Below are 27,193 nucleotides of genomic sequence, written 5' to 3'. Positions count from 1 at the left end.
CAACCACCCTCGAAATCCGACCGTTTAAGTACGAGGAAAACCAATTCAGCAAGTTTCCTGTGATACCAAAAGAAGAAAGTTTGTGAATTAGAGCCTTGTGGTCTACGGTATCAAAAGCTTTGCTTATATCAGTATATATGGTGTCAACTGGGATATTAGCGTCTACTGAATCCGTCAAAAAGGTCGCAAACGAGGTGAGGTTCGTTGTTGTGGATCGAGCTTTGTGGAAACCAAACTGTTGGTGTGAAATCAATTGTTTTATGTGCCACGTTATTTTTGGTCTTATCAAAATCTCGAACAATTTGCCAAAGACAGGTAGTATAGAAACTGGCCTATAGTCCGTCACAGATGTTGAGTTACCACATTTGGGAATGGGAACAAGACCCTAGACTCTTTCCATGCACTAGGAAAGATACCAGAAGCTATTGACTTATTGAATATAATTGAGAGGGGTAAGGAAAGGGCGACATGACATTCAACTGCAAATAAAGAAGGTAAACCATCGGACCCGGCTCCTTTATTACGGTCTAACTTTTTTAGGCCAATACGTACGTCACTTTCCGAAAAAGACAATTCAGCTAGAATATTGACTAATGAAGAACATTGTAAATTGGAATCATGATAGTGTAATGAAGTGGTAGAAGGCGATTTATAGACAGATGCGAAAAAGGATGCAAAGAGATTGGAGATGTCAGAACCATTAGAGGCCTGCCTGTCACCTAGATACATTGAAGAAGGATAGGTACTTTTATTCTGGCGCTTGTTTTTCATATGTGTCCAAAATAATTTTGGATTTTTTGATAAGGAATCCTCAATGTGCTTTATATAGTTCTTATAACAAGATTCAATTAATGATGCACAACGCTTTTTCAGTAGCAAAAAAGAAAGCTCATCCAAAGGATTTCTGTACTTAATAAATCTTTTTCGTATTTTATATTTTTCATTAAGCAATTTTATAAGTTCTCTGCTATACCAACAGGGATATTTTTTATGTTTGGTCTTACTTAAAGGTACGTGTTTCGCGATGGCACTTCTTATTATTTTATAAAACATGTTTACCATATCGTTTACGTTCGTTAGATCTGCGAATTCATTAGTCCAAGATATATAAATCTCTTTCCTTAAAAAGAAACCGTGCCAAGGCCAAGTTGAAAACTGCACAAACGGATGAAGCGCGGGCAAAGTACAATAGGATACGTAATCGTTGCAACGTATTGTGCAGAGACGCTCAGCGACGCCATATCCACAAATCCCTTGAGAGCGGTGATTCATCATCAAATTGGAAATTTCTGAAAAGCTTGGGGATTGGTAAAGAGTCTAATGCTTTACCTAATACCGTTGATATAAGCCAACTCAATATACACTTTACTTCATCTTCCTCGCTTGATCCTAATTTGAAACACCGTACTCTCAAAAATCTCTCCTCTCTTCCTACCCCTACTTATCCTCCTTTCCTTTTTAAGCAAGTCTCCGAACGGGATGTTAAGAAACACGTATTGTCCATCTCATCAAATGCTGTTGGCTGTGACCTTGTTAGCCGTACTATGATCATTCCCATCCTTGATATCATTATTCCCTCCCTCACTCACATTCTGAACTTCTCCATGTCCACTGGTACACTTCCTACTATTTGGAAAGATGCACAAGTCATCCCTTTACCCAAAAAATCCAACCCAAATTCCTTTTCAGATTACCGTCCAATTTCCATATTACCTTTCCTATCCAAAGTCCTTGAACGTGTAATACATCAGCAACTTACCTCTTTCCTGAACAAACATAATATCCTTAGTGATTTTCAATCCGGATTCCGTCCAGGTCATAGTACGACTACAGCCCTGGTCAAGGTCACTGACGATATTCGTGCTGGTATGGACAATAAGAAGCTCACAGTACTTACTCTTTTAGATTTTAGCAACGCTTTTACAACAGTGGACTTCGACGTACTGCTGGGTCTGTTGCGTGTACTTAACTTTTCTCCTTCGGTAATTGACTGGTTCCATTCCTACCTGCACGGGCGGAGGCAGCGTATCTTGGTGGATACTAAGTACTCATCTTGGTGTGCGGTCTCTGCCGGTGTTCCTCAGGGCGGCGTTTTGTCTCCTCTCCTCTTTTCCATCTTCATTGACTCCTTATGTTCCCGGCTGACGTCTCTGTACCATATGTATGCTGACGACTTACAGATTTATACCCAGTCCACCCTTGCTGACTTACCTAAGGCTATACATTTTTCTAATTCCGAATTAGCTAACATAACCAGCTGGTGTAACGAATTTGGACTAAAACTCAACCCAGCTAAAAGCAATGTCATCATCATCGGTAGTCCTTATCTAATTTCGGAAATAGACTGGGGTATTTTGCCAAACATCAAAATCGGTGACGTTGTTTTACCTTACAAAACGGTAGTCAGAAACTTAGGTGTGCTACTTGACCAAACTTTGTCCTGGACTCACCACATCCAGGAATTAAGCCGTAGGATCTATGCTGCTTCTGCTTCGCTCCGGCGGCTTCGTAACTTCTTGCCTATTCCTACCAAAATTACGCTAGCGCAATCCCTTCTCCTTCCTATACTTGATTACGCGGATGCATGTTTTCCTGATTTAGCAGTCGAGCATCTTGATAAACTTGAGCGTCTTCAAAATTTCTGTATTAGATTTATTTTCGGCCTTCGAAAATATGACCATGTCTCTTCTTTCAGGAAAAAGCTCAAGTGGCTCCCTATCCGACTTCGCCGGGATCTACACTATTTGCAACTACTGTTCCGTATCCTTTTTAATCCCTCTGCTCCTTCCTACCTCAAGTCCAATTTTTCCTTCTTGCACAATGAAAGCTATTCACTTCGCTCTGAGGACAGACTTATCTTGCGTGTTCCATGCCGACGCACTATGGCAAGTCATTCGCAGCAATTTCCGTGAAGTTATGGAATTCTCTGCCGTTAAACATTCGACAAGCCAGGACCGCTTCGGGGTTTAAAAATCTTGTGAGACAACACTTTCTCTCCGCTGTTGATCCGGATCAGTAACATTCTTTTATTATTTTACATGTATGTAGTAGTATGTGTGGTATTTATGTATAGATATGCATGGCATTTATATATATAGGTATTTTATCTAATATCGGTGTGTTTCCTTCAGAATATGATATATAATATTTATGTATATATATAATTTGTATGTATACCTACTTATCTTATTTATGTATGCGTCTATTTAGATTTATATTTATTATCTTTGTACATGTATGTAAGTATATGATATTATATATATTTAGATATATATGTATTAATTTATGTAGACACATGTTTGTATGATAAAAAACTCTTCTTTTCTTGGTTTTTCTTGCTATTATTATTATTATTTTATTTTTTTTCCTGTTCTCGTCCCGCGTACCTTTTTGCTCGTTACCTTTTACCGTGGTTGCCTGGAAGAGATCACTACGTAGTGATAAGGCCGCCAAGTTAGTTGTACTCTGTTTTTTAGCTGTAAGTAATTTTAAGTTTTCCTGATTGTACAACTAATAAAGTGTTAAATAAATAAATAAATAAATAAATAAATAGAGTTGAGTTCGCATATAATTTTATCGAAATCTGCTTTGTGGAAGTTATATTTATCACCAGGAGCTTGGGATGGAAGACTTGGACTACTGTAACAAGACAAAACAAACTCCAGGGGGGGATGGTATTGGTCAATATTGCTGCTAAGCACATACTTGCTTTCCTGCATATACTCAACGGTCTCCGTCGATAGAATTAAGTCCAGAATTTTACCTTGGTGATTCAATACTGTATTATATTGTTTTAAATTATTTAAAGCGGCAAAATCGATTAATGTCTGCCCTAGTGGACCAGGTAGAGAACAATACTGAGATGTGATGTTTTTATCATTAGGCCATAGTACCGAACTTAGATTAAAATCACCCATTATTAGTGTATTCTCGCGAGATTCTAAAATACGATTAGTGTTGTCAATAAAATGCTCAAGGATATGTTTTTGAACGGGGGGAGGTATATACACAGCACATATGCATAACTTATTTGAACAGTTCCGATTTCTATACAAATCAAGTTCAACCCATAGATCTTCGCAACCGCTCTCAAGCTGAGTTAATCTACGAGACTGGAAGCGCTTAGATATGGCAATCAGAACGCCACCACCTGATTTATTTTTGTGATATAAACTAGTTTCTCGGTCACGTCTATATGCCACATAGCGATCGTCAAATAATTCCGAGTCAAGTATTGTGTGGTTTAGCCAAGTTTCACATAGTACAATAACATCATAATCACAGCATAAAACGTTTCTATACAAATCTAATGTTTTAGTGCGCAAACCTCTAACGTTTTGAAAGTATAGGTACCTTTAGGGACGAGAATTTAAACAGAATAAACAATAATAAACAAATGATCAATTTAAAAAAGAATAAATAACCAGTTACAATGCATACAATTACTGATTACACAGACTATCTAGAGTTCCTGCCCCCCTATGCAAGTGGCTTTCTGTTAGCGTAGCGTTCAATAGAATAGACTACGAATGTATGAGATTGACGTAAGACGTATCTACAGCTTACGTCAATCTCATACATTCGTAGTCTATTCTATTGAACGCTACGCTAACAGAAAGCCACTTGCATAGGGGGGCTTGGCTGCGAACATGGATATATTCTGACGTATCGGTTTTACGCATAAATATGCGGCCGCTGCGCACCCACACGTGTTTATAGTTCAATTCCCTGGCTTTGAGGCGAGCTGCAGCATGAAGAGCCTTGTTCTCGGGGGATAAATTTTCGGTGACGTATATAGCCGACTTTTTATTTCCACCAAGACCCAAAAGACTGGAGTTCAATTTATTGTCAGGGTTTTGCTTGTTGTATTTTACGGTGGCTGCTAGAAATGCATCACGAAGACGGGGACTGCTCAGCCTAACCAGAATAGCACGGGGCCTCAAGCTTTTAGGGTCTTTCTTAGCGATTCTACTACAGTAAGATATGTCTGTATCGTTTATGGGGCATGCCACTACTTTGCTTAGTTGTTTTACTACTGTAATCAGGTTTTCGGACTTATGCTCGGGTACACATTGAACTTCTAAATTTGACGATCGCATGAGTTGGTCCAGCTGGATGCATCGCGCGGAGATGGTTGAGAGCTCGCTTTTTAATAATTCATTCTCTTTCTTTATACGTTCGATATCAATTTTGTATGACTTTATTTCGGCATTTAAATTTTCGAAGTGACTATTCATAAAAGAAATCGATTCGTGAAAATTTCGAATATCATCTTTCATTTCGCATAACTGGTTATTTATATCACTCTTAAAATCTGCAATGCAATTAGTGACAGACATACGTAGCTCTTCTTTTATAATACTACGCAAGTCCGAACGCGATATACAAGACGATCCGCAAGTATTCGCATCCTTATTCGCGCGTAGCTCAGTAGTAGTACCGCGCTTAGCAACGTTGATGTTAGAACGCGAGCCAGGCGAAATCGGCCGGATTTTGCTGTCCGAACATTGCATTATGGGTGCTATAACAGTTTTTTAACAAAAACCGCTATTTTACGGTACAATTTTAACTCAAACCACTTACACGTGAGAACAAAGTAATATCTTAATTTAAAGATAATATATTCAGTTCTACGATCATCTTATAAAAATTGTACGACGTCATACAAAATTGTCACTGAAATACGATTTTCCCAGCACAATGATCGCATAAAATGCAAAAAAATGGGGTCTAAACCGGTACACTTTTAAGAAAATTAAAAGCCTAATCTATCTTCTTACCTATAAATTATTGAGGGATATATAGTCCTTTATAGATTGTGATAATTTTTTTGTATCTAAATCAAAATTTTACTTCAATTATAAGCTAAATTAAAAATACTTGTCGATTTCTTCATACATTTTGCTCTCGCGGGTCGTCAGACCGCGCTCAGAAGCGCTCTTGGAAGGACGGGTGTATCGCTCCTCGTCCCAAAAATGAAAACGAATTAGAAAAAGATTATTGTGCGTATACTGTCGTTTTCGTGATTTGAAATATTTGATACTTTATAAGAGTAAACTGTATAAGTTTCATATTCCAGTTATTTGTAATTTAAAATTATGTTTTAAAAATTATGTTGACTGAGATCCTCTTTTTTTATGGGTTGTTGAACGGATTGGTGGGGTAAAGCAATTTGACAAAACTTAAATCCAAAATGGCGCCGACGAAAATTTGCCATCTTTTCGTCATGGGTGTCATTTTCATGGTTTTTGGGGTAGCTAATAACCAATATGAGGTCAAAAATAAAATCCAAGATGGCGCCGACGAAAATTTTACATCTTTTCATCATGGGTGTCATTTTCATGGTTTTTGGGGTAGCTATTAACCAATATGAGGTCAAAAATAAAATCCAAGATGGCACCGACCAAAATTTTACATCTTTCCGTGATGGGTGTCATTTTCATGGTTTTTGGGGTGGATATTACGCAATATGAGGTCAGAACTAAAATCCAAGATGGCGCCGGTGAAAATTTGACATCTTTTCGTCATGGGTGTCATTTTCATGGTTTTTGGGGTAGCTATTAACTAATATGAGGTCAAAACTAAAATCCAAGATGGCGCCGACGAAAATTTTACATCTTTTCGTCATGGGTGTCATTTTCATGGTTTTCGGGGTAGCTATTAACCAATATGAGGTCAAAAATAAAATCCAAGATGGCGCCGACGAAAATTTTACATCTTTCCGTGATGGGTGTCATTTTCATGATTTTTGGGGTGGATATTACACAATATGAGGTCAGAACTAAAATCCAAGATGGCGCCGGTGAAAATTTGACATCTTTTCGTCATGGGTGTCATTTTCATGGTTTTTGGGGTAGCTATTAACCAATATGAGGTCAAAAATAAAATCCAAGATGGCGCCGACGAAAATTTTACATCTTTTCGTCATGGGTGTCATTTTCATGGTTTTTGGGGTAGCTATTAACCAATATGAGGTCAAAAATAAAATCCAAGATGGCGCCGACGAAAATCTGTTATTTTATTTTAGTTTACTTCTTTATTATTAAGAAAATTACACCTATGACGAAAAGATGTCAAATTTTCGTCGGCGCCATCTTGGATTTTGGTTTTAACCTCATATTCGTTAATAGCTACCCCAAAAACCATGAAAATGACACCCATCACGAAAAAAGTCAAATTTTCGTCGGCGCCATCTTGGATTTTGGTTTTAACCTCATATTCGTTAATAGCTACCCCAAAAACCATGAAAATGACACCCATCACGAAAAAAGTCAAATTTTCGTCGGCGCCATCTTGGATTTTGGTTTTAACCTCATATTCGTTAATAGCTACCCCAAAAACCATGAAAATGACACCCATCACGAAAAAAGTCAAATTTTCGTCGGCGCCATCTTGGATTTTAGTTTTGACCTCATATTTGTTAAGAGCTACTCCAAAACCTTGAAAATGACACCCATGACGAAAAGATGTAAAATTTTCGTCGGCGCCATCTTGGATTTTAGTTTTGACCTCATATTGGTTAATAGCTACCCCAAAAACTACCCACACTTGCAAATGTGTTTGCTACGTAGGAAAAGTTCAGATTTAAGAGTATCCTAGGTAATGTGTTTATGTGACGAATACCTATAATTTATTTCATTCCGACTATTTTTCGGAATAACATACATTTACTAAGAATTGTATACAATGCCGGATTTAATACAGTGCCGGTAACATCATATGTATGATAATAATTCTACATTTCTTAAAAAGCTTTGATATTGTATACAATTCATAGATTATTATTCAATGAAATAATGATGTAAAATAGTCACACTTTTTTAAGTTGTTTGAATATACTAACATACTTATTAGGATCGTACCTACTAATAAAAGTAACAAAATGAATTTTTAAAGTTTCTAGTAATCTTCTGGAATCAATTTCAATAAAAATACATAATATCAAAAATTAAAAATAATATCAAGTATGAAGATGGTCTATAAAATGGAATGCGCTATGTTTACGTGAGCGTGATATTGCCGCGAACAAAGTTACGTCGTTAGATACCTAAATTTGAGTAACGCAGATTTGTGACAGCGTCCTTATTATAAAAATGTAATAATGTAGAATTACTGATACTGGTACCGATGACTCACTTGCAACGACGCGGACGCAACGATGATGCTTACGCAGAGTGGAGGTGCGAGTAGGTACGACGAATTATTTCTCGACACAGCGGCAGCCCCTCTCGTTTACTCGAGGTGAAGAGGAGCCTTCCTCCGCAAGCACAGCGCGTCGAGTCGCGCGCAAACGTAGTGATTATATTATCCTCTTTGTCGCGCTCGCGGGAAATTTATTTGCAAATTGAATTCGCGATACTACACAATGATATTATATATAGAATAAAATATCATTGATACTACACACCAATGCAGAACTTATTGCGAAATAAAGATGGGTTAAATTCGTATCCAAAATTTAACTAATTTTTAAAAAAGTTCCGAAACACGTCCGCTCTCGACAACGGTTGAATAGGGTTTTTGATTTTGATTTTATGTGTAGATAGAGACTAGAGTGGTTCAAGGATGGTTTTCTAGCCTTAGAAATCTAGTCATTTCAAATATTTTCGTATTATACGAAACATATTTTTTGGAGTCAATAATAGATTTTTTTATACATATAAACCTACTTATTCATAGAATAAAACTATAAACAGGCATAATAAACTTTACAATCAATTATATTTATCCTTCCTGGTTCTAATCCCAATAGAATTTCCTTGAACAATAAAACAATAAGTTGGTCTTGTGTTGTTTTGGTGTACGTCTCCACTACACAGTAATTAGTGCATTTCTATAATACATTCAGACAATATAATGGAAACATGTTAGTAATAAGACCCCAATAAAATCAAAGAGAAAGCAAAATAATAAAAATTACGATATAAAAAGTATAAAAAAAAAATGAGAAGTAACGTTCTTAAAAAATACATCGAGAAAAATACTTTTACTCAAAAATAAGGAATAGGATGTTATTTATAAAAAAATAAGCATAAAAGCTAGCGAGATAAATTTCAGAATTCATATAGACTACAAGCCCGCATAGGACAAAAATATGGGTCAAATGAACCACCATCTATCTATATCATGGACTGATTGCATATAATTCACATCTTTTCGTTCATAGCTTTTTTATTAGTTCATCAATTTAACGGAGTCCATTCCACCTGACTTCGACTTTCCAAGGTGATAATTAACCACCTCGAGCTTATTAATATTAATGTATATTTATATTTTATTATAAAAATATAAAGCAAACATTTCGTTATATGGATTTTTTTCTTTTTCAGATTTTTCCCCTTTGAACCAACGAAAATGTACGGCACATGAAAAAATATTATCTATGCATAAAATACTTTAAAAATAAATTTATTTCGTGTTGTGTCAAATGACCCCCTGGAGTGGGGAAAGAGAGGGGATTACAACTCTCGATTTTTTCCCCTTGTCCCCATGATTTTTGTACGGCGTTGCGGAATAATGGATTAAAAGCAGTATAGCAATAGTATGACACAGATGCCGTACATGGTCAAATGACCAAATTTACCCCCGGTAACTCTCGGAAATTAAATAAAAATTCCGACTTGGTGGACCACCATTTTTGTACGGCACTGAGCGGTTTCTTATTATTTTTAATGGATCTATCGATGGTTAAGAATGCCGTACAAAAATATATGACCAAAATTTACCGAGTCTACCTGTACTTTTCAATTCTCATCTGCACTCAGTTGGACAGCTTACAAGTGACGGCATAGTGATGAATCTTATTATTTTTTGCTCTGCTATCGTTCTAGATATGTCCCCTGGTGGTTCATTTGACCCATATTTTTGTCCTATGCGGGCTTGTAGTCTAATAGCACGTGCAAGCCTAATTGAACTCGCCTTGTTATAATTTCAACGTATGAAATTTTATCATATTATGAGTTATACATAATATATAGTATATTCTATTTATATAAAGTCTACGTCATGTTAGCTACGTCTCTGATAACAAGAACGTTTTTCCTAATAATTCTAGGATCTTGCTTAAAAGATCTAAGCATATGTAGAGCCAGACAGACAGACTACGGGAAGCAATTTGTTTTATTCTATATAGTGTTAGTGATGATGTACCGTGATAATTTTTCTTATGTGTGGAGCTTATCTGTCAGTTAAAATGACGAATAATTTACAGAAATAAACAGCACTTTATTGCGTTGTGAAAATGGCCTTTAAAATGTTCACCGCTTGTTTTGTTGTCAATATAAATAGAGATTGTGTATTTAGCAGTCAGGTAGTGGAAACGAACAAAAGCAAACGAGTAACAAACATTGTCCCGTTGTTTCAGTCGCACTGAATATTGTATCATGTATGAACAGCGAGTGTTCTTTAATTGTAACGAATATCCTCTGTATATTTACTAATCCATGCCTGTACATACAAAACCTGGTGGCTACTATGATGTCTAAAAGCAGTATTAATTCCAGTGTGATAATAATAAATCTTCAGTATGTTTTAAATACGGTTTTAAAATGTTGATACAATAATTTATAAAACATATGGAAAAAAGACGTGTGGCACTCCGGGACTGCCGCGGTAACGTGCTGGCCACGGACAATTCGCTATAGCGAAAATTCGCGCGGCGCGACCGGCGGCGCGTCTTGCGAATGAATCAAGTGTATGGAAATGTACTGGGCATGCCACGCGCAGCGGCGACCAGCGAGACGACCGGCGAATTTCCCCGAGCGAATCGCGCGGCACGACTAGCGATCGAAACAAATGTATGAGTTATTACGGCGCAGGCCACGGAGTCGAGCGTCAGACGCGGCGACTACTGCCGGAGTGAACTTAATTTAAAATAGTTTGTTTTTTTTTTCGCGAAAATGGAGACGGAAGCTTTTATTGCAGAAATTCTAGCTAGACCAGCTATTTGGAAGTCTAGCCACCCGCAACATAATTTTTCATCATGCCTATATTTTTCATATTTTTGTTGGAATTCTCCGTCTGTAACACGATTTCTATTTAATTCGTGTACTCTACTATATCTTCCAAACATTAAATCTTGAGCAAAAAAGCTGCTAATCTCCAAACAACTTCGAGCTAACTTTGATAAAGCCATCTCGTCTCCTCGTCTACACTGGTCGCGGCGGCCGCGGCGAACGCAACTGCCCGTGGCGTGCTTACCGCGCCGCGCGAATTGCCGCCCCGCCCGTCGCGCCGTCGGTCGCGCCGCCGGTGTCCGTGGCCAAGGTGTAAAGCTATTGCATGCTATGCCTTCAAGCCTCACCTCCGTGCCCGTCGGAGTGAGGAGCGTGAGGTTTTGTCGTTACGGAATTTCTGGATTAGGTTCCCGAGCTCAAGGCCCGCGATAGAAGCTATGCAATAGCTTAAAAAAGCCACATAGGTCATCACTTTCGCACACTGGAGTTAATAATGCTTTAAAATTTAAGACATCTGCATGGTAGTAGTTTATAAGTAGCTTATAAGGTTTATTAATATATTCATTAAAATTCCTGATACGGTGTGTCCTTTATATTGCAACTCCCTAATGCCATTTCGTAATACTTTTTTCACGACAAAGTTTCCGAATTGCATAGCAATTTCCCGTAACTTCGACACTGGTGGCTGGAGAATAACAATTATTTCTCGTTGTATTGTTTCAAGGTATCTGAGCTTAAGGGGCCAAATGAATGACTGAAAACCTCAAATAGGTACACTTAAGGCTTCTACATTACAAATGTTGGTTGTTTTTGATACAATTAAGTTTGAATTGCTTTATATCAGTCCTATCCAGTCGTTCTATTATTGCCATAGACATATTATATTGCTATTTATTAATTTTACGTTCTATTATTGCTGTATATTTTTTATATTTATTATAGCTATATATTTATTTTACGTAAAAAATTATAAGTAATATCTTCTCGTATATTTTAAAATAAGTTAAAACTGAAAATTTTCCATGTATATTTACTGCTCGTTCGTATTCTAGTATTTATTGCTTCCATGTTCTTTTAAAGATGAATAATTATTGTTGAAGGACATTGAAAGGAGATTTAAGACAGACAAATAGTTAGTCATTAGTTTTTAGATAATTTTTGTGAACATCAAATTTTAATTCTCAATTCCCAACTGAATGGACTTCCATTGTTGCAAAATTCGGCCATTTTAGTGTGAAGTGACAATAAACACGTAGCTAAATAATGGCGATTACCCAGTTGAGCAAACAATGTTAAGCTTCCGTATGTTTGCGATTTATGGGCTAATTTACATTCATAACAAATTATACTGAATGCCTAGTATGTACAAGAGTTACAATGCCATAGTTAACGACTTTATGTATTATACAATGTTATTTTAGCAACAAATATCTGAAGTACACTGCCACAAACTTATCTGACCCGGTGAAAAAAACTGGAACTACGTGCCGCCAGTAGTAAAAATCGACATCAGTGACACCGTCACCGGGTCAGGTAAGTTTGTGGCACTATACAATGGTAAATATTTTATGACAACTTATTTATTTTTTCGAAACCTTATGTATAAAAGTGCATTTACATCAAACGAGCGAATGCTCATTCTAACCCCACTATGTCAAATTCCTTTAGTGTAAACAAGCGTAGAGCAGTCTTTCGTTGTTCGTAGTGCGTTCGAAAAGATTTTATGCAATGTACTAAACAACACTGAATACGAGTTTTCGTTTACACAAAAAGATCACGAAAGAATACTCTTGCTCTAGCTCTAGCTCTATGTTCTTTTAATGTAAGTGCACCGTTATATGCATGTCAATTATTTTTTGTTATTGTACATGAGTGTTGAGCGCATTTTTTCCTTATTATAAGTTTAACTATCGCCTACTTTAAACTATTTATACTTTTCACACCATTGCATAAAGGTAAATTTGAATTTTGTAACAAATTCTGATACTTTATACGAAATCATACAATTCCGAAGAGATATTTACAGAAGAATATCAGATATTCAGAACTGTAACTAGATTTAAGATTACGTCTCCGTCGCAATTCAGCACTGTAAATTTATCGGATCCAACAGTGGTTTCGACAAACAAACACCTGAATCACAATGTTAGCTCTGTACACTATGTAAATGACTTGTTTCGCTTCACAGTTGCTTCTAGGTTCTATTTCGTACCCATATTTTGTACTATCCGCCCACTCTCAAAGAAAATAAGTCATAAAGCGCAGTGCGCCTGTAGCAATGGACCAAGATGTAACTCACAACTTTTTTATCCTGCGCTAAAATGTGCGAGGATGGTTGTTGTATTTGATTTGCATAATCGGGGTTATGCTTTTCTATAGAACTTAAAATGTTAATAATAATTTATCACTTTGGTTTAAAAAGAAAGTAAAGAGAGTTAAAATTCAGTCCTTTTGCCGTAATATGCGAACTATTTTTCCCCCGTGAGAACCAGGCAATACTGTAAGAGCACTAAATACCACGCTAAACTTAAATTTTATTCTTCCAGACCGTCTTGCTAAATTTACGAGGCAATAAAATGAACTTGTAAAAATGCACATAATATTGATTCCAACGAGTTTATAAGCTCAGCTACAGTGAAATGGAGTGCACTTCTAACATATAACTGTCCTACATTCCCAAGAGTTTCTGTGTTGTAGAAAATCCGAATGAAACGACTCGATAAGAGGTTCCGGGTTCCGTTACAATTTATTTATTGACACAACTTCTGAACAACACTTCTACGTATGCGAAAGTTTATTTCAAGTAGCGTTTGGATTTATATCTAAACTTATGTTTATAAAAGTACCTATACGGTAGGTGAAGCTGAAAATTTACAACGTGAATTACAGTTACGTTTGTAATGCATTCTACGAATTCAATTATACTTGTGTTTGGCATATGAAATGATGTCCAACTTCTTTGCAATCCTAATACACAATGCATTAACACATCTCAAAAGCTTTTGCTCTACAAAATCATATTTTATACCTGTATTCAACACCAGAAAAGGTCCAGCAATATACGGTTCAAATGGACATATTTGTTTCCCCGTCACAACCAGGAAGCTGCCCTGATTGATGCGATGTGAGCAATCACTTGCAATCGAAACTACTCTGGGCTGTCAATGGTAATGGACAAAGGTTCAGGAATAGTTTTTATTTATGGTTATGACTTATGGCTTATGGAATTTTCGGTGTTGTAGGAAATATAAGAGGGATAATATATAAAGCATATACGTATATAATACTATATTATAAAAAATAAGACGGGTTTTCCTTCCTGACGCTATAACTCCAGAATGCATGAACCGATTTCCACGGTTTTGCATTAGTTGGAAAGGTCTCGGGCTCCGTGAGTTTTATAGCAAAGAAAAGGTGTCTCCGGTGGCGAAACGGAGTTCACCCGGTTTGCTAGTACTTGATAGGTAAGGTATCTAAGTATAAGCGGTCTGAATATAAAATTTATAAAGAACTAGCTGATTCGACAGACGTTATGTCTTCGCGAATATTGTCAAACCCGTATAGTTTACTTGGCCGTTATTTTTCGCATTTTCTTAATTTATGGCTGAAGATTCTTAAGGTTTTCTTTCTTAAAATCCTTCTCCTGACAATAGCGAACACATAAATATAAGAATTATCGAAATCGGTCCAGCCGTTCACGCGTGATGCCGTGACCAAGGAAAATAGGGATCCATTTTTAAATATAGATAGAGATTTATAAATAGACAAGAAGATACATATTACACACATTTTCGTATGACAATTGTATGGAACAAGCCTTATTCTAAAACCTAAAATGCGTATGAGTAAAAATCAAACGTAATTTATGTTAAAATTTCAACATACACATTGTACAATCAAAGGAAGGATAAATGAGAATATTAGTTTAGAACAAAGTCATTCAGCATGACAAGTGGTTTCATGGTAAATTGAGAATTACATCAGAAAACGAATGGAGTTGTTCTAGAAAATGTCCACAAAGACGCTAGTTTATTATACCTAGATGTTAGTTACCATTATAATACAAAATATACTACTACAGTTCAAAGACATAATATATTATGTTTTATTCATTTTTTTTATAGGTACTTATGCGAAAATGTAGTATTGCTAAACAACCTTTGGGATTCAAAGTAATCGTATTATTTAAATCAAGTACAGTTATTGCACCGAATTTCATTCAAATCTGAAACGTATTTTCACGTGATTCCCAGATAGAATTCCCAATAGAACTTTGTTGAACAGGAATTATCTATTTATTTTATGAGAAATTTCAGTTTTAGTTTCAGAGGTGACAAGTAAAGCTTGTAACAACTGATCATTGTAAGTTGTATCTAGGTTGTATCCTACAGCAATCATTTACACTGGCAACATGCTTTCCTTTTTGTGTTTTTAGTTTTGAGGGTTTAAGTATACAAAAAAAAGCCAAGGTAACTAACAAAAAAAAACACTAGATAAATTTTTAATTTATGCAATTATTAGAGCTTATTATTAAAAGAAGATTAAGAAAAGTTATAATCGTCTGTGGCACCGGTCCAAAGGCTTAATCCCTCAACCCTCTCCAAAGCCCATCTTACCTCTTTTGAACGTCGTGCGAGGGATCGGATAAGCGTATCAGTAGGTACTTTTATACAATTTATAAATTTCATTTGCAGATAGATTTATTATTCTCTTCTCCATGCGATTTATACATTTTCCATAGCGAATGGGAACAAGAGTATAAATAACTACATATAAAAAAATAAGAGCGTTCGTTTTATTTTACGATAAGTATTATGTTTTTGATACTATTAATTTATAAAAACATGTAACCAATATAAAATTACAAAACAAATAAAGTAAGAACAAGCATTATATAAATTGAAAAAATATACCAATTTGCGCTTCCAATCGAGCATGAAAAAAATAAAAAGATTACTTACATCAGAATGAACCATTTAAATGGCTTGAAGATGAATTATAAAAATGAATTTCGTCACATGATTGATGTTCATCGCTTATTGGAAGGCTTATGAAAGCTGAAAATGATTTAGAGGAATTTCGAGTCTAATTTATCATATCCTTTATCTGAAACCGCTATTATTATATGAGTTGAAATTAAATTTAAATTATAAAAATATACTGGCCGATTTCAGTACCTCCTCCTTATTTTGAAAGGAGGTTCTCAAATCGGATTCGGTTAAAAATAACCACCAAATTCATGTAATCCTCAACAATTTAAGTTCTGTATTTGTAATTATTATCTGTTTATTAAATTAAATAGGGGAAAATTCCAGTTACTGATAATATGCATAGTACGTTATTATTGATTTCATAAAATTCTGCGAATACACAGTATCTCTTAAGGGGATCTCCGATAGCGTAGTGAGTAATAATCGTCTATAAACAAATTTTAAATGAGCATGTAAAACACTAGCTGTGACCCGCGGTTTTACCCGCATTGCTCCGCTCCTGTAGGTCTTAGCGTAATGACCTTTCTCAATAAATGGGCTATTTAACACCGTAATTTTTTTCAAATCGGACCAGTAGTTCCTGTGAATAGCGCGTTGAAACAAACAAACTAACTCTTCAACTTTATAATATGAGTATAGAAGTATAGATTAACTGTTTACATATTATTTTAGTAAACTTCAAACTACATTAATTATATGAACTTAGGTAATTCTATCTTTACCATCATCGAAGATCTGAGAAAAGATAGGTCACATTTAATTTACACTAGCTTTCCGCCCGCGGCTTCGCCCGATTTGTCTAGAACATAATAAATTATATACTAAAACCTTCCTCTTGAATCACTCTATTAAAAAAAACCGCATCAAAATCCGTTGCGTAGTTTTAAAGATTTAAGCATACATAGGGACAGAGAAAGCGACTTTGTTTTATACTATGTAGTGATGATATCCAAAAAAATCAACGTGCGTTTTTGGCTAACATGCATTGTATACCGTATAATTTAGATTTAACTGATTTATACGTATTGTTCTTAAAAATTTAATTATCTTTTGTTAACAGGAGCAATTCCCATGGTAACTGCGACGGTATACTGCGCCCCCGCACCGTTACGATACGCAGCTCTCGCCGTGTATAGCCTTGGAAGCCTTCTAGGACTGTACAAGGTATTTATTTTTCGTAATATCCTAGTGTTATGCTTAATCGATGTGGAATTATAATATACAATATGATACATTGTTATTCCTGTATGCTTACAAAAGTTATCGCATAATATCAAAACTTCCGTAATGAGAGATTTTGAAAACTTTTGAATGTTTTACTCATAATAATTATGAGTCAAGTATTTTAAAGGGAAAGGCATAATTAAACTTTTATACAATCACTTAAATATTAAACAGGAAGGAAGTAAAGAAGGAAGAAGGAATTCCTTACACCAAAATTACCGAAAATTTTAGCTCGAAATGACGTCATACAAAGTATATCTGAAAATAAATTGGAACGGGTTTCTACGATCGCACATCGTGTCCATGTTTCGTCACGGAACTCTTCAATACGTAATTCTGACGTAGATGGAATAAAAAAAGTACATTTGGGATAAACAATATCAATATTGTTTTCAATTTAACGGGTTCGAATGGGTATTTGGACAAACCGACATAAAGGAATATGGTTAAGCCCCGTGTCCCTTTTTGGAATTACGGCCAGATGCATATGGTGGGTATCTATTACACCGGTCTATTTTCTTGATCTTGAAAAGCTTTAGGTAGAACCTATAGCTTTTTTTCCAGTAGTAATCCCTCGAACTTTCACTTGTATATTGGTCCTACATTATACCTACCAATGTGCCGAAAGAGGGATTTTCATATGATTTTCATCGATTTTTTGAAGTGAAACTTGAGAGTAAAATTTCAAGGTCGCGTCATGGCAATGCCGTCACGTCATAGTGTAATGTGACGATTTTGATATCTTTGAATCTTACCAAAGAAGTTTCACTTCTGACACGTGTGCTCGCTCACGCTCTTTTTTTTAATCCTCTTAACTGTTGAACTATTATGTATCTAATTATAATCTAGAAAAAATTTAAACGTCATTAATACCCATTCCGGATGTAGCAATTAAACAATGACCATTTGAACACATACCTACTTATCATTCATATTCACAACAACAAAAAATCTCTATCGCCAAAATATTATCACTTGATTTATGACCTTAGATGATGACGTAGTTATTTCAAATAATGACGTTCACTCTGGCATTTTAAAAGCACCTCTTATTAGGATAACATCGTTCATGTTTATTGTTCAAAAAACATGTATTTTTATCAATAAAAATTAGCATATCAGATGTTTTTCTCACAATTGCCTATCTCAATATTTTTCCTTAAATATAAAATAATTAAGTTACATGTAACTATTAATATATTGATTTAAAAAAAACATGTCCTTTATGAACCAATTACCTACTATAAAATATCAAGAACATCCAGATTTGGAAACCAGCTGATTTTTTGTAAATTAAATATCGCAGTGCCGTTTAACCTTTCTTCCTTGTAAAATGAAAACCTGACATTAAACAGCAATAGGTAAATACCAACAAAGATTCGATTAAGCTCAGCTGATAAGTTGATTACTTCCTAGCCTTTGAAGATACTTTATCAAAGGAAAACTGCTAAATGGCCCAGAGTTCAAGATAATTGAGTTTAACTCTTCATTGCACTTGGGAAAGTAAAAATAAACAGTAATAATTATATTGAAACAGCTTAATTAATAAGTTGGAACTAACTTGCGTCATAAGTGAATGCAGGCTTACAACTGCGACGTATATAGAAAAACCAGCTTTCCGCCCGCGACTTCGCCCGCGTTTTCAAAGAAAAACCCGTTCCCGTAGGATTTCCGGGATAAAACCTATCCTATGTCCTTTCTCGGGTATCAAAATATCTCTATACCAAATTTCATGCCAATTGGTTCAGCATTTTTCAGCAGCAGCAGCTTTCGCATTTATAATATTAGTATGGATAAGAAAGTAATCATTGGGTATTTACCACGTATATTTACGGTAATAAAGGGCATTATCTATTGTATAATATAATTTTGTTATAAGGAAATCTAAATAGTTAACTGTATCCTGTTCTCCAAACTTATTGTAGCATTAGACAAATCAACTAATTTAGGATTAATTTGAAACGATCAAAACAGGCAAATTGAAGCAAATATTTTTTTTATATTAAATAAAAGGATGTCAATAGTTAATAATGTCATAAGCAATAATGATGCAAAGTTTGTCAACTGTTTAAGCTGAGAACTGCATTTCCATACCCGAAGACTAATAAATACAAATACCCTGTCTGGTAGAAGACAGAAGACTGATTACCTACTTGCAAAAAAACAGAATCTGTAAATTAATTTTCTAAATAATTTATAGTATTATTTAAATGCTTAGATAGGTACTACACCAGGACTCAAATATAAACAATTTGCAAATAATTTTTAAAAGGCTCTAAATACACATCCATGGTTTTGTTTAGCAAACGCGTCTGTAATCTTTTAACTTTTTAGACCAATAACGAGTACACAAATTATGAAAACAAGTTCAATAATATCGTTCCTTGCAGGCAATGCGAGCATGGTCACCATGGGAACGGCGACTATGCTTCGCCGCCCCATTCTGCATGCGGTTGCTGCTCGCCGGCGCAAGAGCGGCCCGGGTCGGGGGCGGCGACCCACATGCTATCCTGCATGTCTTCCTACAGGTAAAGTAACAGATATAGACTTGATTGTAGACAATATGAAAAAGTAGGACAATCCAAAAAATGAAAAAGAAAATGTACGCTATTTCACTAAGTAGTCAGTAGTAGAATTTACCTTGGCCTTTCTCTTGAAAAAGAAAGAAAAAACAAAACGAGTATAGTATGAAAATCATAATATGTACAACATTTTACCAATGATTTATCATAAACATTAAAAACTGAAAATCATCAATCTGGTTGAACTATGAAGATGCGCGATTTATCTTATGCAAATTTTATGATGTATTCGTCTTCATAAAATTCGCTTTAGGACATATGAATTTAAATTCCATTAAAGTTAAAATGATGAAGAGTTATAGTTTGTAAAATATAATGATTATTTCATATTTCCAAAGTAAGTTAAATATCCTATATAATTCAGGTAAGTTAATAATTTTGGAAACAGTAGAAACGAAAACGTCCTAATTTACTTTGGATGAATCATTACTCTCCTATAATTTCAAGAAAAGTAATTAGTACTATATTGTATTGATTATGACTTTCTCGTTCCATTCAACTTTCGAGTTTTATTCCTTTTTGATAAAATTAAACGCTAATAGCTCTTCCCACGCTTTCAATATCCAAAAGTTATTTAAGGTTAAGCTTTAATTCAGTTTAATTTAACATTTAAACGAAAAAGTTATTGGAAATTAAATTGACATCATCGATGAGATGTTTCTCTATTTCTTATAAGTAATTAAAATAATACGTTTTGTGTTAGTAAATATACATAGAAAAAATGCACAGGGAACTGACTTGAAACAAAAATATTTTTACACATTACAAAGGCTGTAAACCGCATTGCTACATAAGTATTGATGTGTGGACAGAATGAGGTCAACAGTTACGTAGTGGCCTGTGGCTTAGTTCAGTGAACCAATAAGGAGGAACAGTCACGGGACCTCCGGCTGGCGGAGGGCCAAACATTTCGACCTTACCCTTTGAAGACCCTTACATAACCCGAGTTCACCATGCACTTCAAATTTGATAATGATCTAAACACTACATGTCGTCTTTTTTTGTGTATTGATCGAAAACTAGAATTATGAGCAGATAGTATGCATCGTTTAGTTCTTACTATAGAGAATTGTTTGTCACTGTTGTTAGCTTTTACTCATCTAAAAGATTGAATGTGTGTTACTCATAGTCTTAAAACCCTGATACCATCATTGAGGCAAATAGACTATTGCTAAATCGGTAAATTTGCGTTTCGGTACTTAAAAATGATAGACTGTGCCACTGTGGCGAGTTCTAGCAAATGCAAGGGAACATGTCTATTTTGATCTGACTAATTCATACACTTAAATAACTTCGGAAAATCGACTCTTAACATAGATATAAATAGAATAGGGAAAAGGATAAAGAAGATGATCTCTTTGTCGATGGTATAACCCCTGATGACGTAAATGTGTCATAGTACGGTAAATATAGTACCACTTTAATATCTCCAATGAAGGTGCGGTAACGAGGTGTGCTAACTACTGTTTGTTTAAAATGAATTATGGCATGTGGTGTCCATTATATTGCCTGACATTATTACCGAAAATTCATATTAACACAAACGAAAGGGCTCGGTCACCTAGTAAAATATAAAAACGAAGCAACCGCCCAAATGTTCTTCCCAGAACTAGTCTCTAGAAAAAAGTTTTTCACTTATTATCATCACTACATAGTATAAAACAAAGTCGCTTTCTGTGTCCCTATGTCCCTATGTCCCTTTGTACGCTTAAATCTTTGAAACTACGCAACGGATTTTGATGCGGTTTTTTTTAATAGATAGAGTGATTCAAGAGGAAGGTTTATATGTAGGTTTATATACATCCATTAAATAGTGGAGAAGTACTGTTATTTTTGAGGTTTCTAATGTGATGTCGTAAAAAATTACATTTTTACCGCTTACATTGCAAACGCAGGCTGAACCCTACGAGTTTTATCAAAATAATGTACTAAGTATTATACACATTGAAAAGGTCTACAGAAAAGTCCGCGATGGTATATGTCTATCTCTTATGGATAACCCACAATAACTTTTTTTTGTCATTTACTTTTTACGACAAATAATGGCTAATTTTCGAAGCGATTTTAACCAATACAGCATTAATCCTTAACCAATTAAATACCTTGAATACATTGTTCATTTAATATAGATCTATATGGCCTTTTACACCGTATGATTTAAGTGAATATTTTCGAAGATATTACAGATTTAACAAAAACCGGCCAAGTGCGAGTCGGGCTCGCGCACAAAGGGTTCCGTAGCAGCAAATATAATAAATTACAGTTAAATCAACCTATCTCAAAAACTATAAGAGATACTTTGATCAAACCAAAAATCGTTGAAAGAGTTAATTAGCATGCATCACCTCTATTTTTTTTAGAATTTTATACCCCGTAGTTATAAAAATAGAGGGGGGGGGACATACTTTTTACGACTTTGAGAGCTGATATCTCAAAAACCGTTCACTTTAAGAAAAATGTTTTTTAGAAAACTTTATATCATTTTAAAAGACCTTTCCATTGATACCCCACACGGGTATGTACATCGAAAAAAAAAATTTCATCCCTCAGTTACATGTATGGGGGGCCCCACCCCCAATTCTTTTTTTTACTATTTAGTGTCATATTTTTGTAGCGGTTCATACAACACATATTCCCATCAAATTTCATCACTGTAGTACTTATAGTTTCCGAGTAAATCGGCTGTGACAGACGGACAGACGGACAGACGGACAGACGGACATGACGAAACTATAAGGGTTCCGTTTTTGCCATTTTGGCTACGGAACCCTAAAAATTGCGGGACGTAGGACGTAGCGTTTGCGGCGGTACCGGCCGGCCGCCCGGCTATATATTTTATACCCTTGCGAAGCCGGAGCGGGCCGCTATGTTTTTATATACAACGCGGTTCACAGTTTTTCTGTAGTGTATTTAGTATATTCTTTGGTATTTAGTATCAGCATTGCACCCGTGCGAAGCCGGGGCGGGTCGCTAGTATTTAATATTCCAGAGTTGGTATCTTGACAAAAAGGTCATATAGTCAAATATTCTTCAGACATAATTAAAAATACTCCATGAACCAAACTGCTCTCAGTTGAAATATAGGTAATTAATACTTTCCTCCAACAAGTTCAAACTCTACAAATAATTCAGGTATAAAAGTTAAAAGAAAAAATTTCTTTCGCATGAAAAATTATAAACTCTTTTTTAATAACGATTATTATTCTTTTATATGCAAAATTTTAACCTAATTGATGTCGTTTTAATGAATTAGGTCACGAGCTAAATTTTTAAAGTAAAATTGGAAATTGAATGTAGGTACTTTTTAATTCATTGAAATCGACGAACGAAAAATAAATTGAAAAAGTTTTACAATTCCGTCTGAAACGGCAATAAACTAACTAATATCTTAATTAAACTGATATTTTAATATATAACCGTTGAATCGAATAAACAGTTTTAAATGGCTTATTAATATCCGAATTAATTATACAATATACTGAGAGTGAAACGAAATTTGGTTGATGATATCTACGTGACGATACTGTTATATTATATTTTGATCATAGTTTAACATACACATACCTACTAGAAATTACTTACCTACCTATGCTTGTAATTATTATAAATCTTCATATCTATTATTTTTAATTAATAATTAATTTTACAAATTAAAGATTCTGAACACATATGAGATCATAAGATTAAATCAATGCCTTTATAGTATTAACTTAAAACAACTTACGATTTTTGCCATAGATGAAACGAAAAGATCCTCTGCATCATACACTATGAATACAAACTTCTAACCAGAACTTTACGTAACAGTTTTAATTGGAGTGAAGTTGCTGCTCTCCTCGATACTCCAACTCTTAAGTGTTGTTAGAATCGTTCCGTTCTCTGAATACAAACTATTTTATGAAAATATCTTTATATACTATCTTAGGATTGATAGATATTTGTTGATTCAATAAATAGCATAGAAAAGTATACTTGAAAAACGTTTTATTAGCTAGAGAATTTTCAAATTGCCTATTGAATAAAAAATTCTTACATCAGTCCACAGGCAAAAGGAAAATTTCTAAATTTGAAGCAAATATTCATGAATCAGAATTCAAAATATAAGTTGATGTAAATCCATATAATACTACAAAGGAAAGTCGCCCAAGGGATCTTTTGACCTTTAAAAATCCAAAATATCCCCGAACACTGTAGCGGGAAGCATCCATTATTAAGCAAGTCATGAAATATTAAGGAGACGTCATAAAATGAAACAGGTGCGTCTCAACTCGGCTAATGTTTAGTATTCACTGATCAAATTTAATGCCCCGCTGAGTAAGGAATACGGGACCCTTGTCAACTTCACGTTTGGCAGTATTAGGCATACCACAACCACTAATGAAAATAAACGCATACAAATGCGTAAATTTAACAGCCAGTAACTGGCTCCATTATTTTATTTTATGTTTTCTTTATTTGATTCTTTTAAAACAATGTTGAAAATTATATTATAAGACTTATAGCTTCCGCCCACGACTTTGTACGTGCATCCCCGTTTTTCCCCGTTCCCCCAAGAATTTCGGGAAATCCTTTCTTAGCGGATGCCTACGTCCTAACATCTACCTGCATGCCAAATTTCAGCCCGATACGTCCAGTGGTTTGGGCTATGCGTTGATAGATCACTATATCAGTCACCTTTGAGTTTTATATAATATATAGATAGATATGTTTTCTCCGAATATTAACTCGGATATACTTAATATAAGGAAGACACCCAGTGATATAAAAATTATTTTTTCTAGATTACTGGGAAAGGTAGATTTAGTTGTAATGAAGGTAATTATTATTTCAATGAATTAGGGTTTCGAACAAAAACTTCTTGTGTACGAAGATGCCATCACGTTCTCTGCAATCTATAGATCGTGCTATACAAACCACAGAGGGAAAATACAATGACGTCATATCCGCATATGTCAGGTGTATCGTGCATTATAGGAACTTGCACCAGAGGTAATTAATGTACTGGAATCAATTTTATTTATTATGTGCATTTGCTGTATTTGCCACTGTTTAATGCTATTCTAAATTTTTCCATATTGGAAGTCGTCGCAGTTTGCATTTTACCTAGATGTTAGATCCTAGACATACCCTGATGATTTTTAAAACTTTTGCAGAATTCCTGTAAGGTAGAATATAAAAATAGAAACTAGTATACTTTTATTGATTAAACATCGTTATTTACTTTTTTTCCTTGTGTGAAATAACTCTGGCCACAATTTTTTATAAGTTAAATTGTCCTTAAATTGTTTGAGGAAGCATATAAAAACTATTTGGACAACAAAATGTATACACAAAATCCCACCAAATCCCTTAGGGAAACTAATTGTGCACCGTAGGTAAATGGACATAATTCGCATAATAAAATCCCGTTTTGGGTCACAGGAAGGCAAAGGAATTCAGATGACGACATCAGCATACATTATAACTGTTTTGCTAACGTCAAATACCTAGTTTCAGCAATTCCGATAAAGACAGGAAATATTTGGGTTATTAATGGATATTCACCTTTTCATAAAAATGACAAACAATATGGTTTCTCTGGGAGCGTAAAAAGTGCTTCAAGAGCAAACTTAGATAAACTCATAAAAATACTAAGTATAATATTTCTAGAGGAATCTTTATTTACACGTAATATTTTAGAACCTAAATGCGGATCCTAGTTTATCTGAATACTTATCCAGTCGTCCAATGCACCACATAATAGTTAGCATTAGACTGAATGAGAAAAAAGGACAAGAAAGCAGAGCTTCTCCTCACAGTTTTTGTTACCATCAAGAAATATGTATTGGGTTACCATCCCTACAGTAGAAACGGATATTTACTCAACCATCTAAAGAGATAGAGAGACAAAATCTCTTTATATGAACCATTTGTTTCCAGGATGCAGTGTCCCTCGGAGGCGGAGTGATCGGAGCCCTCCACATCCCAGAGAAGTGGTTCCCCGGCTCAGTGGACCGCTGCTTGAACTCTCATAACATTATGCACGTTCTGGTTGTGCTTGCTGTGTACTCCATGCATCAGGTAAAATGTGTTACAAGGAACCAAAATGTTTGTATTTCATTAAATTTTCATTTAAAGGATCTTCATTTGCGATCATTATAAAACGTTTTAATTCATTTTTTTATATTAATTAAACAAAACTATATAACAATTTCACGAACTCTACTAAAGCTCTATTATGTAGGTACAGCGCTACACAATATGATTAATTACGATAATAAATTATATTATAAATAACAATAAATGCGATACGAAGATTTTTACTGGAATAATATTGTTTCTTTCAGGTGACAACACGAGACCTTGCGTGGATGTCGCGTGTGGACTGCCGCAGCCCCTTACGCCAACTCTGACGGTAGTTGGTGCTCGCCTGACTTCCCTCCCTCACCAAATCGAATCATCCAAGCACGATTCACCAAAATAACGAATAATTAAACAATAATGGGTAAAATGATAAATCTATACTTGTTAGTATAGGTTTGTCATTTTTACAGCGAAAAATAAATGACAAAAATGGAAAAAACTATTATAACGCCATAGAATAGACAGTTTGTTAGAAATGTTGGCTGTCCCAGTATCTAAGATACATTAATTTAAGTGATAATTACAAGAAATATTATTGCTAAGATTAAACAATAAAAATACATAAACGCATCAAACCACAAACATTACCGATTTTGACAAACATTAACCGAAAGGTGCCGAAAGTTATGAACAACGTCATATCTTTCTCACTTCATTTACCTCCAAACAAATGATGTAGTTCAAAAACGGAACTTGTAGACTCATTTACGCTTTTAATAATAGAATAAGGAAATAAAGCAATATTGTTTAACATTTAGAAAGGATTTAAAATTGATATTGTGCAATTAGTTAACAATATTTTTTAATAATGATAAGTTTTAGATGACAATATAATGGCCTAGGAATAGCCTCGTTGTTTTTAAATTCTTTCTAATGTTTTAAGTAATTATGGAAGCCACAATAAATATATAGTTCAAAGTCGCGGCGTAATAGCTATAGTGTATTGATAAGATTACACGTAAGGTATAAACATTAAATTGTAGAACATCTCCCGGAGACAAACATAACTTACATGTGTTAATTCGTCCAAAAATGCGTGAACAAATATTACAAAAAGAATAATAATAACGCGTGCTCAAAATTGCAATATATTAAATTGGCTTATCAATAAAATTAAACTTCCTCGTAAATATAAGATGAAATTAAGTATGAAATAACAACAATAAGGAAAACCGCTTTAGTGATTAGAGTCATAAAAACATGCAAAATAACACGTTTAAAATAGTTATACAATTTAGTGAAATTTAAAATTGTCTTCTTAATATTAGTCTCGATCTCTTAACTAGGTATCAATTTTATAAACGACCAATTGGTGTGT

At 34.8% G+C, this 27,193-nt stretch overlaps 1 protein-coding gene across 1 annotated transcript in view; it reads left to right on the top strand.

Annotated features, from left to right (window-relative positions):
* The window catches only part of LOC149908356 (progestin and adipoQ receptor family member 4), a 67,814-nt gene extending 41,464 nt beyond the window's left edge, over window positions 1-26,350 (top strand). Inside the window, exons 3-6 of the mRNA XM_090102259.1 lie at window positions 17,007-17,110; window positions 19,561-19,698; window positions 25,672-25,812; window positions 26,079-26,350. Of these exons, the coding sequence (XP_089958385.1) occupies window positions 17,007-17,110; window positions 19,561-19,698; window positions 25,672-25,812; window positions 26,079-26,144 (449 nt within the window). The 3' untranslated portion in view covers window positions 26,145-26,350. The remainder of the gene's footprint in view (window positions 1-17,006; window positions 17,111-19,560; window positions 19,699-25,671; window positions 25,813-26,078) is intronic.
* The last annotated feature ends 843 nt before the right edge of the window (window positions 26,351-27,193 follow it).

The sequence above is a fragment of the Colias eurytheme genome, chromosome 5, assembly GCF_061535395.1.
Source record: "Colias eurytheme isolate Ceu_HAF_F1 chromosome 5, ilColEury1 Martin Lab GWU primary, whole genome shotgun sequence".
Lineage (NCBI taxonomy): Eukaryota > Metazoa > Arthropoda > Insecta > Lepidoptera > Pieridae > Colias > Colias eurytheme.
This window is presented reverse-complemented; position numbering and strand designations above follow the sequence as displayed.